This window comes from Crocodylus siamensis, chromosome 5 (genome assembly GCF_052110815.1).
Source record: "Crocodylus siamensis isolate JL-2025a chromosome 5, ASM5211081v1, whole genome shotgun sequence".
In the NCBI taxonomy this organism is placed as follows: Eukaryota; Metazoa; Chordata; order Crocodylia; family Crocodylidae; genus Crocodylus; species Crocodylus siamensis.
In genome coordinates, this window is record NC_143399.1 from 205,155,552 (window position 1) to 205,172,427 (window position 16,876).

The window sequence follows — 16,876 nt, forward strand, 5'->3', positions numbered from 1 at the left end:
AAAACACCTGCACACAGGATTAGCATGCAACTGCTGCATCGGTGCGATTCTGGAGCAAGGCAAGGGTAGCAAAACCTCTCCAACTCCAACCTGGCTTTGCCCAGGGGCAGAGTTCAGGTCCCTACAAGATCACGTGGAACAAGATGCGTCACCAGGAGCAAAGCCTCCTTCTTGGTGTCTCTCCTTAGCATTAAGAGTTCAGGGACAAAAAAAAGAGAGAGTGGTATGTTTAAAAAGGAGGCAAGCTAGTAAGTTGAAACCAGAACATATTGGAGATCAATAGGCAAGCTATTTAAGTGCAGGCTGGCCAGAACACCAAGCTGCCTGGCAATCTGAAATACCCCAAATATCCCAATCCAGAGGAACTGAAGGAATGTGTGTAAGGCAGAAGGTTATGCAAACTGCTGATTAGAAACTGAGTCATAAAGAAACAATGAAGTTTTTGCTCACTTGGGTCTCCAAATCAGACAAAGAGCAGGGGCAGGAAGCTTTTCTCATCCCAAAGAAGTCTAAAATTTTCAAAAGTTTTCCTGTTCTGTATTAAGCTCTTTCCAAATGGTTTGTGATAGCCGAATGCGAATGCTGTGGAAGGCTGCGGTTCACTTGTTTCGGTGACCAAAGGCTCTGCAGGTACTCAGCTCCCAGGCCCAACACCCTGCAAAGCACCCTAGCCATGGGCCACTGCCTGTTCAGAGAGAAGCATGTTCCCTGCTCCGCTCCTTGTTTGTACTAGACAATCCTTGTCCTAGCTGAGAAGAACAATTTAATGGAAAGCTTTGATTGGGCAAGCAACGTTTTTCTGAGGAAAAGACATTTCACTGGAAAATGCCTGACCTGCTCTGATCAGAACCAATTTGGCATTCCACAACAGAGAAATTTCACAGGTGATGGAAGCAGTCCTTGCTATTTATATACTCTGGATTACATTTGATAAAATGTTGTAATTAAAATAATCATGGGAGCTGCCTGATGGCAGCTGCCTTAAAATTAAGAAGGGATGTGTACTACACAGGCTTCCTTCCTCTTCCCACAGTGCAACTGCTTGTTCCTGCCTCCGCATGAAAGACTACGTTTCCACCCTGTTTAAATATCGAGTTGGGTATTAAAAGAAAAATGCAGGTTTTATTTTTTTTATTAGTAAAGTCCTTAGCCTGATGCTTCAGAAAAATGGTGGCCATGACTCGGGTGACCATAATATATAGTAATTCAATGAATTAGATTGAAGACACCCATTGATCCCCACCTGACTGCCTGATGGGGGAGTGCAGGTCTGCTTCCTAGATCACATTCCTCAGTCCTTCCTGGTTTTACATGTCTCAAGCATGCAGATAAAGCAACATACTGCATTTTTCTGGACTGGCATCAAAAAAAAACCTATGGACACTTTATAAACATTAAGTCAGTCTCCCAGGCTTGTGTGGCAGGATGCACTGCCACCAGTGTGTACAAGGGGAAAGCAGGACAAAAGTTAACCACCTTACTCAAGGCTATCATCAGCGGCAATACAGTAGTGATATGGTGGCTCCCTCCTATTTAATGAAGCAGCTTCTTACCAGCTTGCATTTTAAGCGGGTGATGTAGCCAAATCAACAGCACATATACCCCTCTCTGACCAAGATGACTGAATCAATGAACTAAAGAGTCTGAGCTTTAGGCTTCCTGACTCCGGCATTTGTAGTATTACATGCACCAGACAAGTATGGTCAAGGCTCATTTTCCCTGCTCTCCTCCCAATCCCCAAAATCCAGAGCCCTTTTATCTGAGCCTGTTAAACTGCTGAGCTCACAGAATTCACATCCTTAACTATCTTAGTCATGTCCAAATGCCTTACTTCACCTTTGGCAGACAAGGTTCTTTGGGTGAATCTGCTATTTTTTATTAGACCAACTTAAATAATTGGAAAACAATTTTCAGCAACCTTTCAGGTTCAAAACCCCTTCATCAGGCTGAGGAAGTTACTTCCCCTTTACAGCACTTTGTAGAAACAGATCAAATGGAGTGCCCCAGGGGCCGGTCCTGGGCCCGACTTTGTTCTGTAACTTCGTCAGTGACCTGGAAGATGGGATGCAGCACACCCTCAGCAAGGATGTGGATGACACCAAGCTGGGGGAGTAGCAGATATGCTGGAGGGGAGGGGTAGGATTCAGAGAGAACTACAGAAATTGGAGGATTGAGACTCAAAAGTAATCTCATGAGGTTCAACAAGGACAAGTGCCAAGTCCTGCACTTAGGACAGAACAATCCCATGCACAGGGACAGGCTGGGGGCTGCCCGGCTGGGCAGCAGCTCTGCAGAAGAGGACCTGGGGGGGACAGGGGACAAGAAGCTGAACAGGAGCCAGCAGTGTGTCGTTGGTGCCAAGAAGGCTACCGGCATCCTGGGCTGCATTGGTAGGAGTGCTGCCCACAAATGGAGGGCAGTGATTCTTCCCCTCTATTCAGCACTGGGGAGGCCACATCTGGAGTCCTGTGTCCAGCATGGGTTTGTTGCTTGACCATCCACATTTCCTTCTATGACCAGGTGACGTATCACCTGGAGAAAAAGGAAGAGGTTGGTTATCATATATTTGAAGGTTAAAAAAGCCTTTGACTTGGTGTCCCATGATGTCCTCATGGAAAAATTGGGCAACTGTGGCCTCGACTACTCCACAGTCCCATGGCTGGGGAACCAGCTCCAAGGCCAGACTCAGTGATTCTTGCCCTCTATTCAGCACTGGGGAAGCCACATATGGAGTCCTGTGCCCAGTTGGGGAAAAAAACATTCCCAAAATTTTCAAAAAAAAGTTCCCCACTGGGATCAGACTAAACCTGCTCCCAAGAAAAATGTGGGAAGAAATTACTGAACATAGGAAAACGGGCATAATTAAAGCCCTGACATCCTTCAGAGTTGTCTGTTACTGACTGCAATAATAAAATACTGTTTTATTAAGAGTCAAGTCAGGCTGCCAAGTTGAACCAGGTAGCAGTTGATGGCTTTTGAAAACTGTCTCGTCACATCAGCTGCAGAGCCATTATATGCAGACAGTGCAGCAAGGGGAGGCCTCCCAGCTGGCAGACGCACCACTCAACACTTGTTGCTTATACTGAGAGCAGCATGCACGAATGCCAAACGAAGGAAGTGGAAAAGGAAAGAAAAATGGATCCAATGATTAGTTTCAGGGCAAGATGAATTAAATTTATCTGAGGTTATGCAGGTTTCTGCCTCTAAATTGTAAATAGCTTCACTTACACTGTAAAAAGGTGGCAGGAAGGCTATAAGAAAATTCATTTGGAGCCCAAGTGTGACAGGTATGGGGGACCTGAACAGAACATGTTAGTTGTATTGAGAGACTACAAAAACACATATTCAAGCATTCCTGCATTTCAGCGAGATAAAAACACAGCAGTCGTTGATTATTGCTACAAACATAGAAGTAAAACCTAATAAGGCAGATGAAAAAAAATATACAAAACTGGCAACGCAGATAGGAGCTCATCATTTGGAGAACATATACCCCAATCCACACGCACTAGCCACCTTCCCCACCTGCAGGGAATGCCCTAGACATCCTCTTAAGGGCCCCTAGGTTACCTGACTCTTATCTTCAGCAGGTCCTGCAATACATCCATTTTCCCAGATGGAAAAACCATATGAAGCTGTCTTAAAAAAACCCACGAGTCACTGATGGTTTCTGAATCAAAGAGGGGTTGATGACTATCCATCCTGTGTAGCACGGCACATCCAGTCTACAATCCTGCCCACCCCCTCACAACCCAGGGACTGTTTCCTAAATCTCAACAGTGTTAAGACAGTAACAGAAACCCCAAAGAGGAGCTCTGCCTAGGTAGGCAATAGCTGCAGCTGTCCAATTCATGCAGAGTCTAGTCTCAGTTTCTTAGGAAACCCTGTTTGATCCTTCAGTTAGCTGAAATTGTCTTCAGGTAAAGAAGAGAAAATGATTAAGCATCTCAGCTGATTAATCAGCTCTCCAGCCAGTTACTTGGGGTTGACTGAGTGCAGCAAAAAAACAGATTCCCATTCTTACCAGAGGAACAGTGACAGCACCAAGTATTCCTGTGCATGAGCCCTGCCAGGAGCTTCAGTCTGGAGAGGAGACAAGTTTCCCCAAGCCAAGTTGGCTCTTTCCGAGTTTCCCGAGAAGAGGGGTCGTTTTTATAGTTCATTATAAAAAACACACTTATGTTACTACTGCAGTTGATTCTGAACAAATTGTTTTAGCAATAAAAAAGCAGCTCTGGACCCAAGTATAATATAATCATGCCAGTACTTAAGCTCCTTTTATTTTTCAGGCCCAGTGAGAAGTCCAAACTCCACAACAGTGAGCGCTTCCCACACACTGAACACAGGTCTTCTATGCATGATGCCCAGCATGATAAAACACAGGCTTTCTTTAGGGGGGTGCTGAGGGCTAGATTGAGACAGTGGCTGTAGGCAGCCCATGGAAAGCCTGTGCCACAGCTGCAAACACTATACAACTCCACTATACAAGGAGAGATGATTGCCCCAGTCCTCAGAAAGCCACTTCAGTACCCAAGGGGCCCCTACTAGGACATGAGTGAAGCACTTGAAGGGAAAACTTAAACTCTTCACTCTTAACAACTTTCTAGCATTATTTCCCTAGCACGTGGGAAATGTTAAATGCCAAACATGACCTCCTTTACACATGCCCTACAGCTCCCAAAGACGCGTGTACTTGGAAGTACCCTGTACATGCTCATTCATAAATTGAAAGGACAACATGATTTCCAGCTGGAACCTGCTGACAAGCTTATGGTTAGGAAAGCGATGCCTCTGGACCACATGCCTGGCCAGACCAGAGACTCTTGGGTTTTAACCCTAACTCTGATGTGACCGTGGGCAGATAAGTCACTAATTTATAAAATGCTGATAAAAAGACACACATTTGGCTCGACTCATGGCTGGCTAGGAGATTCCCTTCCAGCCTGGCAGACGGCGACTTGACTTTGCTCATACGTATACACTGTCGTCATCTCCCTCCCCGGACTACAGCAATGCGATGTACTCGGGAATGAGACATTTAGCCCTTTGGAAACTTTTAGTAGTACATAACACCACACCATGCCCCTTCAGTAATACCACATGGACATCAAACCTGTCTTCTGTTTGCAATCAATATTGGCTTCCCAAAGAGCAGCAGTTGCTGAATTTTTGCTGGATGTGCTCCCATATAGAGACCAGTAATTCTGTGCTAGCCCGTATATCTGGCAATATTTTTATACTAGTAGGGACATCATAAAAGCAGCCAGCAGCAGCATCTGTTCAAGCACTTGCTCTTAGCCTGTGGTAATATCTGGTGTGAACTGCCACTGCTCAGAATGAAACGGGATGAAGTTGCGCCAGGTAACTGCAGGCACACAAACATGGGTAGCGCTCTGATGGCTGCCCCCATTTTAATGCCAATTTTCTTTCCTATTGGAACGTCAGTGTTTGGGGTCATGACCACCAATGCAGGAACCACTGCCATGGAGGCCCAAGTCAATGCCAGAGATTGCCTTTATTTTCAAGGTGCTCAACAGTCTGGGCTGACTATGAAGAAAGATCTACCCTTCCACAATGAAGACCTTGCAGACAACTCCCCTCCGGAGGAACTATGTTTATGGTGCATATTGTGGATTAAAACATTTGCAGTTTGAACAGGACAGGTAATGATAGTACCTGGACACAAACTTGGTAGCAGAAGGCACAAGGCACCTAACCAGCAGGCTAGAGACGGATGGATCACGTCCCTTCTCAGCCTTCCTGGGTTTCTGATTGCAAACAATCACCCTGCACAGAACAGATGGCTTCTTCACAAGACCTAAGGCTCACAGATGCTTTTGTGGGGCAAACAGAGGTGCTGCCTGCTAAGAACAGGGCTGGTACAGCTTGATGCTAGATGGCTGGATTGGGGGGGGGGGGGGGGGCGCTGAGTTGTGTTTTTTCTCCCTTCTACCTGCATTTACATTAACACGCGGCTAGAGGACAGCACTGCTCAAAGCAGCTGCAGAGCCAGCTCCCAGTCTCAGGAAGGGAGCACTGTGTGGGCAGGGGAGAGAAAGGGCAGAAGTGTTATTGGATTTGGGAACAGGGACAGCTCTCTGAAGAATGCAGGCACAAACCTGATTTTTGTAGAGATTACAAAGACAGCAACAACAATATACTGAGAGAGGGTTCAGGGACCTGCTTTTGTCTGGGCATCTTGCATCGATCAAGTGGAAATGGCTGTACCTTTAAGATCTTAGCGTTGAAGGGGCTCTTTGTACAAGCAATCAAAACTCAATCATGCCCACAGTGAATTGGGGAAAACATCGGTATTGTCAGTTGTGCAGTACTGCACAAAAGAGCTGCCTTTATTGTGCATTTTAAAAACCTAATGCATTCAGGAAGATGAGGCAGATTTATTAAGGGCTTGATCCTGCCCTTAAAATAACAGTGAACCAACACACCATAGCGGAGCTCCCAGTACATTCAGAGCATCCTTGATACATGGCATCTATCATATTAATCATTTCATCTGAACCACTCTAGGCTCCTGCAGGGGGTTGGTCTCTAATAGCTCTAAATATATTGGTTTAAAAGGAGCCTGGCTGTTAGCTTATAACAAAGCTAACCACAAAGACTCCTACAGGCAAGATTTCTAGACCAAGGCAGCCGCTCCTCCAGTCTATTCCCGTCATACTTCCCTTCTCACCCATTTCCCCGTGTCAGGCTGAAATACACCAATATTAAAACACAGTTTTCAAAAGAGAGACTAGGGGAACTATCATTTTATTTCTGAACTACAGCAATTAATGAACCTTAATTACACAGCGTGTATCCCCAAGTACATATTTTTAGTCCTCCAGGGTGACATGTTTAAGGTCTATTACTTGAGGTCTACTCATGCAAACCCAGCTAGCTTTTCCAGTAGGTGTATGCCACACAGCTATATTTTAACATATCAAAAGCACCGACTCAGACTCTTTCCCCAGCGCCCAGCAACGCAAAGCTGCTTCAAGGTGGAAGGCGCTGCAGATTGCTGAATGACCCAGTTTGTTCTGGCTGAGCAGCTCCCCCAGGGAGAACCATCTGCTGTTGTCCTAATTTATTCCATTAGTCACAACCCAATACAAATCGCATTAGGGATAACAGGCCAGTGTTACTTATAGAACGCAGCGCACATCTCATTCAGCAACAGTCATGGGGTGGCCATCTCCTTTCCACATCTCTTTATTGAGTGGTGGAGGCTTTGAAAATGTGTACCTACAACTCGTGGACAAACAGTACAAGAGATCACGATAAAGAGTGGGCTGCATCACATACTGATCTGCTAATGAACTTCAGACAGGTCCACCCCTGTAGTCTGAAATCAAACAGGTTAGGCTGAACTCTAACATGCATAATGCATTTGTATCGGACAGGAAAGATTAAGTCAGGAATTTAGTAGATACCAGTTAAAAACAGGTCTCAAGTCAATAAATATTTCCTTAATTCAAGTGTTAAGTTAATTCTAATCCAAACTGGAAAGTTCATCATTTGTTTTATCCTAGGCTCAAGCTAAGAAAAATGAAACCACCACCCCTTGACGTGCTTTCGAGAGCTTTGCCTCCTCGCATCAATTCCACACGGGAGAACAATGCAGCACAGAAGAGGAAAGGCAGATATTCCAGCTGCCACGGCGGCTCTGCTCTGGCATGCATTTGTCATGTCGACTGGGAGCCCTGTGTTTCTCCGCATCAATTCTGCCCTGCTCCACGGGGTGGATGCGACACAAGGCAGCAGAGGAAAATGGAGGGGCCTGCTAATTTCAGTTTCTATTATATTTTAAAAAGAAAAACTGGCAAGTCTCATCGGACATGCAGCAGGCACAAAGCCATATTTTTAGCTTAAACTAGAAAATATGGGGGGAAGTTATCCAAATATAACATATGTATATTTTTTTTTAAATGGCGCTCCCAATACACAAGCACCCTAGTTCCTATGAGCTCGCCTCACACCACAACCTAGTTATCTTTGTTCAGATCTGGGATAAGATTTTGGCAAGGCAAGACAGGACAGAGGTGCATTGGTACAGCTCGCAGAAAACCCTGAGCTCCATGCAGAGAACACAATGCTCCGCCTCATCCATCAATAGCCCCAGTTCCCTGGCACAAATGCTAAAATTCACCCACAAATGAACAGTGGTCAAATCAAAAGCACAGCAGCCAAGCCAATGCTGCAGAGAGAACGTGAGGTATTAAACATTTACTGGCATAAAACAAACAGTGCTGCCAGGTCTTTACCGAACGTTTAAAAATTAAAATCCTTTGGAATTTCTGTAGGTATACGGCCGAGTCCCTGTGGGTGCACTGCACAATAAACCAAACGGAGGAGATGAGAACAGCTATGCTGTGGGGTTTACGGAATAAACAGAAACCTGGAGATGCACAATTCTCACCTGAAGTGGGATTTAAAGAGCCAGCTGAATTAAATAGAAAGAGGATGCAAAAGGACATGTTCCATATATGTCAGAGGCTGCAAGAGTGGGCTTTTTAGATGCGTATCTGGTACAGATTGACAATTTCTGGTAGTTACATATAAAAAGCCTAAATGGGAGCCTGATCCACCAGAGCACCTACTGAAAGTAATTCCATACAGACGAGCCTCCGCTGCAACCGTTACCCATTACACTAGGTTTTTAAGCTGTCTAAGAACAGCACAAGCTACGCAACATGAAATTACCACCGGCCAATACACACCAATCAATCTGTAGTTCAAGTCCTATGAAACAAAGCTCTCACCGTTACTGCTGCACTCAGAACGCAGGCGGGAAGTCGAGACTGTCTAACAAAGTGTGGATGAAAAATGCTTTGCAGCATTATTTTCGGCAGGACCACTCTATATAGTAACATTTTGAGAAAGCCATAAAAAGGTGTTGGTGTTTCACTACAGCTATTGCAGACAGAAGGCCTTGGCCTCATCTGGCTCCAACTAACCTTACTACCAATGGGACCAGGGCAGTGCTGTTTCCTGCAGGGTATTTTCTATTATTTGGCTTCCTGTTCTCTCCCCCAACCAACGGGTTTCCATTTTGAGTCTCATCACAGGAAGACACAGGCCACCTGTGATCTGACCACAAGGCCATTCAGTTCAAGCGTCTCAGGGAAGAGCATAAGAACCCCATAAAGGGCAAATGTGGAATATGCTGCACCCTGAACCTGACACAGTCCTTAGGCCCAGAAACAGGTTGCTTCCAATTCTCTCCAAAGAATCCATCAGTTATGACAATCCTGCACTTTCCTGCAATGTGGATACGATGCCAACACTCGTGATATCTTCTGCAATTCTTCACCTCCTGCAACAATGAAGTCCACACTCCAAGAGGGTTGTGTTTTAAAGCCTTCCATTTGGTCATTTCCACTATTAATTTCACTGAGCACAGAGGCGGTTGGTTGTGTTTGTCTCAAGTCAGGCAACAGGGAAGACAGGGTGGTGCTGCAACCAGCTAGTCTTTAAAGGTGCTACCACGTCTTGCCCTCTGCCTTGCTGTGGTCACGTCCTCATTTTGCAAGACAGGGAACAGAAACACCCAATTTTCCTCATCTAGACTATTCATTATTTCACATATGAATATCATAGTCCTCTTCCTAATCTCTAGTTTTGTTTCTTACAGCCATGCATATCTATTATCCTCTCAGAAAAAAAAAAAAGTTGTTACAGCAATTTGCCTATATAAGTGGAGAATTTATGAACAAAAGCTGAAAGCCTTCTATATTAAACATTAGGAAAAATGGGTAGCATTTATCACATGGTCAAAGTTCCTGCACAAAAGCAATACATTTTGAAACATTTATAAAACATCCAAGAGACCCTAAAAGCTATTCAGTGCTAACCCCTACTTTGTTGCAGGTAAGTGTTTCATACCTTTTCCTTTTACATTCCTGCAACTGTTAATGTAAAACCGTTTTATGAAAAACTACAAGCAAAAAAAAAAAAACACCCAAAAAACCCACACAACTTCTGTTGCTAACAGTTATTTGCTCACATTGATCCAATATGGGTTTAGCGCCTTCTGAAGTATAAAGGACAAAGGACTCTGGTGAGAACAATGGGAACAGAAACAGCATAGTACAGAACATGACAAACAGATGCAGAGTTCTGTCACTCTACAGCATCCCTATTTTGTCTTGAACAGACTCTTTGGAGTGTCCAGAGGTGGGCCACAAAAATAAAGGTGCTGGAAGGTAAGATGTACAAGGAAAGGCTGATAGAACCAGGTACATCCAGGCAGCAGTAAAGGCAATTATGATGTGGATATAATAGCAGTCTTCAAATATCTGAAGGGCTACCATAAAAGACGAGAAGGAGAACAACTTTTCTCCCATGCCACAGAGGGCAGGATAGAAAGTAATGGCTTTAAGGGTCAGAAAAGTAAATGCACATTAGGTCTCCAAGGAAACCTGGTTTGAACAGCCTGCCCAGGGAAGTTGTGGAGTCTCCTTCGCTGGTGGTTTTCAAGAGGAGGCTGGGTAAGCAGTAGACAGGGATGGCTTGGGAGTAGCATCCTGGGAGTTGTACCACACAACCCTTGAGGTCCCTTCCAACCCTGCTGTTCTTATTGGGCTAGTGCCTTTATCTGCAGGAGCTTCTTTACACCAAGATTCAACCTACCCAATTTCTCTGGCTCGTCTGGACCTGTTCCAGCAATGCAGCTGCTCTCTAGTCCATAAGTTGGATCCACTTTGCCAGAGGCTCTTGCTGCTTCCTGTACTTTCTTGACATGGGCTTCAACAAGTTCCAGTGGTACCTCCTCTCGCACCCGAGAAAATTCCTCTGTTGGAGGATGAAGGGGAAATATTTCAACATCAGCAAGTAGGTTTGCACAGATCCAGTTACAAACAAATTTTCAATAAATTCTGAACTTTCTCCTTACTTGTCATAAAGCAGACAATTTTCTTCCTCAAATGCGCTAATTAACAGTAGTCAAGTTAATCTCTCTTCCAAGCTACAAAAATGCAAGCTAGCATATTTTTTGTCCTTTATACAGGAATAGTCAGTGACTGAATAAGCAGGAACTATTTCTACAACATACCTCTAGGAAAGCCACAGTTAAAATAAGAAAAAATCCCACAGTAGCCACGATCTTTACATTCATATTTTGGCACAAGATTGTAAGTGGGTGTTTTAAACGAAAAGAGTCTACAACATGGAACCACGTACATTTAAACCAACAGTGATAAAAAAGCAGTGGGTGGCATTTATATACTGATTTGCAGACATTAACCAATTAATATTTCAACAAATGAAGGTAGCAGACTAGAGGGGAAATGAAACATCCTTCAACACCAAATATTTTTCCAAAATGTGCAAGCTTGTGCATTGCCAGCTCGTTTCAGCTTATGAGACAAATCAGCAAATATCCTTATGGATAACTCCTTGCCCATATTTTCAACATATCTGCTTTGGTTTTCAAACTACAATTAGCTGCATTTTGGGGAAACACTAGAAATAGTAGTTGACTTTGCTAGAGTTTAAAAGTCAGTCAATACCAAACACAAGTTAGACCTCATAAAGCAAAACTGAATAGCCACAACGACTTCATACCTAAAGCAGCTTTAGCTGCAGCAGACGCCACCCGGGGATCCACTACAGATGCCAGAAAAGCAACAGTGCTCATCACTGGGTTTCCAGACTGGCTGAAAGGCACAGGTTGGTAAGCCAGCGGGCCTAGAGATGCATCAGAGTTTTCCAAGTACGGGTCCTCGATGGGAAGCCTCAGAAAATGGAGAATACACTCATCCTGGGTACGGCTGCCAACATGCTCAGAGACCTTATTCCAGTCATCCTTGTACATCTCCAGAGCCTGTAAATGAAGAAGAACATGAGCATTTCGCATCGACTGTCTGGTAAAAAAAAGACTACTTATTTGCTCACCCTCTCAGCTTGGTGGTAAACAGAACACTAACTTACCTGCAACAGAAAGGGTAGATGTGAGCAATGAAGTGGCCATCTGATACTTATGCCACAAAATACCAGAACTACCAGAAATCTCACCACCTTTAGGATGAGAAGCAAGACAATGACTTGATCTTCCCCAGCATAAGAGAAAAACATGTGCAGCCTTTCATCTCGTGAGAGTAGAGGAAGGAACCAAAGGTTTCCTTATACCGATTGACCTACCTATTTCTGTAGCACACTTCAATACCATGGTAAATGGCTTGGCACATACATCTAGACCAAGCTCTTATGAGAGACTATTTGAAGGCTCAGGTGAACAAAAAAAGTTAACGAAGAGAGCAAGTTTTGACAGAGGCACCAAGAACTAATTGGACCACAAACTGAACTACTCATCTTCTGATGCAAGTCTTCCAATTTAGGACTGAGGCACAAGATGCTTTAACAATGTTGTCCTCTAGGTACAGAGGATATCTGTTTCCAGGACCATATTTAACATAGTATTTTCACCCATATCTATCTATCTATCTATATTTTCAACCCATAATTTCTAGAATGCACGGCTTTCTAGACAGGATCCTGGCCTCTCAAGCCTGAAGGAAAATCATTTTTACAGCAGTAGATAGCTCAGCGATAACATTCTCTCAGCATCAAGGTAATCTACTATAACAGGACAATTGGGGATGTCAGGGATGAAGAGTTAGCTGGGAAAGACAGAAGAGAAGCATGCTTCTCTTGTCAGAGATTAACAAGGAGAACAACAAGATAATCTAACAAGGAGATTAACAAAATGAGCAGCTGAGTTGAAATGTTACAGATTCACTGTGCATTGAACAGCTTGAAGGGGGGAAAGAAGGAAGATGTACCAAGTGGCCTAAGATGAGGGTTGCTAACCCAAGAGGGTTTTTTTAAAAATGGTAATTTGCCTGTTTTATTTTTTACTAACAGACACACTTTTTCACCAACATGTGTTTCCACTGTTAGTAAAAAAAAAAAAAAAATTATAATCTTAGCTTGGCAGCCTGTACAGCAGCAGCAGAGATTTTACACCATGCTGCCCCCACTACAGGGGTCCTCTACTCAACCTATACCCTGACATGCCCAACTGTACCCAGCACCATGCTGCTTCCCCAAGTGCATTCCCCAGCCTTACCTACACCAGCTCTGTTCCCTTCATCCCAACACAGAACCCCTCCTATCCCCTCTTCCCAGCCCTGTATTTTCTTGTGACCAGGATAGTGTTGGAGGTTCAAGTCAGTCAGAAAGCCCTGACAGTTCATTATGTTACATAGTGCTTCTACTCAAACAGGCAGCACTGCTCCTCTCCCTGTCGAGCATCAACACTTGCCCTGAATGTAGTTTCAGTCTAACAATGAATCTTGAAACAAGCTCAAGGCTTCTTAATTTTATGTAGGCAAAATTATTCTTTACACACTTTATGTACAGGTGATTTTACTGACAGTGAAGATGTCTTTTTGTTTTGAGTTTGTTATATGAGGTTTAGTTTGGTCTTGCCAAAATTCCTGCACCCATTTCTCTTGCAAAAGGTTAAAGCTATTGTAGCTAGACTTGGTAAAAGACTGTCTGAAGGATCTTTGTCCCCTTGTCCCCAAATGTAGGATATGTACCTGGGCAAATCTCACACAAAACCAACCTATTTAATACCACAGAGTATGTGCTCTCTGTCACTATAGCTTTAGAAGCTGGATGGTTGGAAAGATAAATAAGGAAACTCCCCAACAAGCTGAGAAACTACCAAAACCTTTTGGGTTTTTTTTTAAAGCTCTTCTGGAAAAATGCATTGCCTCCAAGAAGTTAAAACTGGCATTATTCTACTATTTTGTCAGGCCCACACTACAGGGGTCAATGCAAGAGTTCAACTTATGATACTGTGCTCTTGTGCCTTGTCTAGTCCTGTTTCAGATCTCCAAAGCAGCAGGGCTTTTATCCCTTCCCTTGTGAAGCAATTCCAGTGCAAAATGAGTACTGGCACAAAGTAATATTTCCTAATATTCAGCCTATATTTTACTTTTCTAAATTTTATCTCATTACTGTTATTTCTATGTCATCTTCCATCCTCATCCCATTTACCCATCTTCAGACAGGGTTAAAAAGCTAGCCTGGGATGTAATTTTGCTTCACAATGCAGTGTTGTAGTCCATTCTATTTACTTTTGTTATTTTTCTGTAGTATGAATATTTAATTTCCCACAACTCTTGCCCTTCCATATGAATATCTGAAAAATGCTCTCATAACCACATAAGACAGAGCTGCATGGAGATGCAAGTGAAAAAAACAGAATCCTGATGCTGGGAAGGAAACAATTTCTCTCCCTCTAGTCATTTGGTCAACAGACAGGAAGATGGTAATCATCATGGATAAGACATTCTCTGTAACTTTAGTGCATAGATTTGTCCAAAGCTACCTTGACGATTTAATTGGATGAAGCTGACTTGTTATAGTTTCATCGTTTCTAGGGTCGGAAGGGACCTGAGCAGATCATCGAGTCCGACCCCCTGCCATGGCAGGAAAGAATACTGGGGTCAAATGACCCCAGCAAGATGTTCATCTAACCCCCTCTTAAACACCCCCAGGGTAGAAGCCTGCACCACTTCTCTTGGAAGCTTATATAGCAGGTTAGTAAAGCTTGAACTGATATTTCTCTCTATTGTTTTATTTAAAGGTTAAAAGACAGAGAGACCAAATAATGTTGAGTTTAAACTGTACATTACTTAGTAGGTTTGTTAGCAGAGAACTCATTAACCGTTTACCAAGTGTGCACTGAATTTGGGATATTCTGTTGGGGTGTTTTACTGCTACTTTCAGACATTGTACATATTGCATCTTCTGCTACAAATGTAGAGGGTCTGTCTGGATCAAATTAGCTACCAAACAGCTTTAACCAAGCTTGAAAATTTTATTTATTGCAGCCAGAATGAAATTTCTGAGGCATAGGTTTTGGTCGCTATTCATCACTTCATTATGTCTCTACCACAGAGCATGCATTCTGAGTTACTGGGCCAATTATTACTAAGGTAACTGTAAATAGGATATTGATTGTAATGTTTTCCAACCAGCAAGAAACTTTTAATTCATTTAATCTCAGAGCTCACCTGTCAGTTGAATTACAAATTAACAGAGTTCACAATAGTATGAATTGTAAATGTTAATGGCAGTTTTAATATAGAAAGACATTACACTGCATTATTAGCTCATTATATTTACACAGTGTATGCCCAAATGCCTCTGCTACTTAGCTGTTCCTGCTCTTTAAACATAGTTTATTGCTGGATAAAATAAAAACACTTACCTGAAAGTGTAGGTATGTCAATCTAACATGAGTGAACCTATTCAGGCTGTTTTACTGAGCCCCCTTGGGTCCTGGCAGACACTGATTTCATGGTCTGATGGGATCTGGTCCAGATAATTTTGCACTGTGCCATGCCATACATACATAGCAGGATGCATGATTTTTTGGGATTAGAGATAAAAATCTGTCAGATTATACTCATGTATCTGCTGACCTAGGATGTCCAGCATCAGGATCTGGTTCCCTTTCAACTCACTGGTGTGCCAGGAGCCCCGGATCACAATCCCAGGCTCTACACCCACACCAAGTTGAAAGCCACATGCAGTGTAGGGTTGTCCTGCACACAAGTTTAAACCTTCTGGGCAGGGAGGCCTATCTGACACCTGTAAACCCGCACAGTGGGCAACCCCTTGCCACATTCAATTTAAAACATCATACACACCAGCCACAAACATTCCACATCAAATATGGAACATCTTTGTAGCCAATTTGCCATGTTATGGTCTTTTAACTGGCTGAACGTGTAGCATGCTACCATTCACCAAATGATAAATGTATTGTATGCTAAGGCCCTGCACTTTTAAAGACTGAATTTACTACATAATTGGGCTTATTCACAAAGGTAAAGTGTAAATTAAAGAGCTGTAATACAAAGAACAAAGCATTATTGAAATTTGAAGTCCATGATTTTTCTAAAGATCACAGAATTTGGCAGGGGGGTTTCTGACTGATTACATGGCTAAAACACGAGAATGTAACTACCCAATAAGCCTCTATTTGGATTGAATGACTCAGCAGTAGTAATGGTCTGGAAAAATTAAAAGCTGTTAGATTTGGTTATAAACAGGGGAAAACATGATAGGAAAAGTCAGATAGATATAGAACCTTTATACTACAGACACAAGGATGATAATACCACAGAAATTCAAGCCTCTTGATTCCTCCAGGCCAGATCTTTGTACTAGATATTCCCTTTTCCTTCCAAACACAAGGCCTGCATTTGTACAATATCTAACACAGTGAGCTCCAGTCCAAAACTGCACTATCAGATAAGCATCTGATGACTTGAGTAATAACACAATTCAGCAGCTCCAGATCTTTAATATTTTAGGAAAACAGCTTTGGCCGAGGTACCATCTCGTACCCAATTCCTTAAGCCATTACCAGCAGTTGAAAAGAGAGCGTTAAGTATAGTTTTGACGTCAAGAGGCTGAATAAATTCAAGTTATGGCTTTCCTATGCAATTACACAAATTCGTGGCTACCTCATAACTTGTACTTCTTATTAAATGGCAACGAAGGAGAAAGCTATTAAAACACCTAATAGAATCATTTATATGCCAGAAACAGATAAGCTTCAAAAGGGAATATTAGCAGCTTCTTCTAACACCCTGGAGCACAGATGGGAAGCTGTGAACATTATCAGGACCTTACAATGCTCACCTTCCTGGCAAATACCAACATCGCTCCAAAGGCACATCTTTCACAGCTTTAATACCACATTAGCAACATTTCCTCTACCTGGAGAACTCACTGCACAGCAAGATAAATTTGAGCTTATTAAGACACTCAAAAAATACCAAAGTGAAGATTTTGGGGCTCCAGACACAAAGCACATGCCAGTGAAAGCTGAAGGAATTTTATATAAAAGCTA

General features: G+C 43.0%; 1 protein-coding gene across 2 annotated transcripts in view; it reads right to left on the minus strand.

Annotated features, from left to right (window-relative positions):
* Nucleotides 1-16,876, minus strand: part of SMARCC1 (SWI/SNF related BAF chromatin remodeling complex subunit C1) — a 139,963-nt gene that overhangs the window by 49,359 nt on the left and 73,728 nt on the right. For both annotated transcript variants that reach the window (XM_090048004.1, XM_090048003.1), the window contains exons 20-21: nucleotides 11,563-11,821; nucleotides 10,630-10,791 (exon numbers count right to left, since the gene is read on the minus strand). In XM_090048004.1, coding sequence (XP_089904130.1) covers nucleotides 10,630-10,791; nucleotides 11,563-11,821 — 421 coding nt within the window. The remainder of the gene's footprint in view (nucleotides 1-10,629; nucleotides 10,792-11,562; nucleotides 11,822-16,876) is intronic.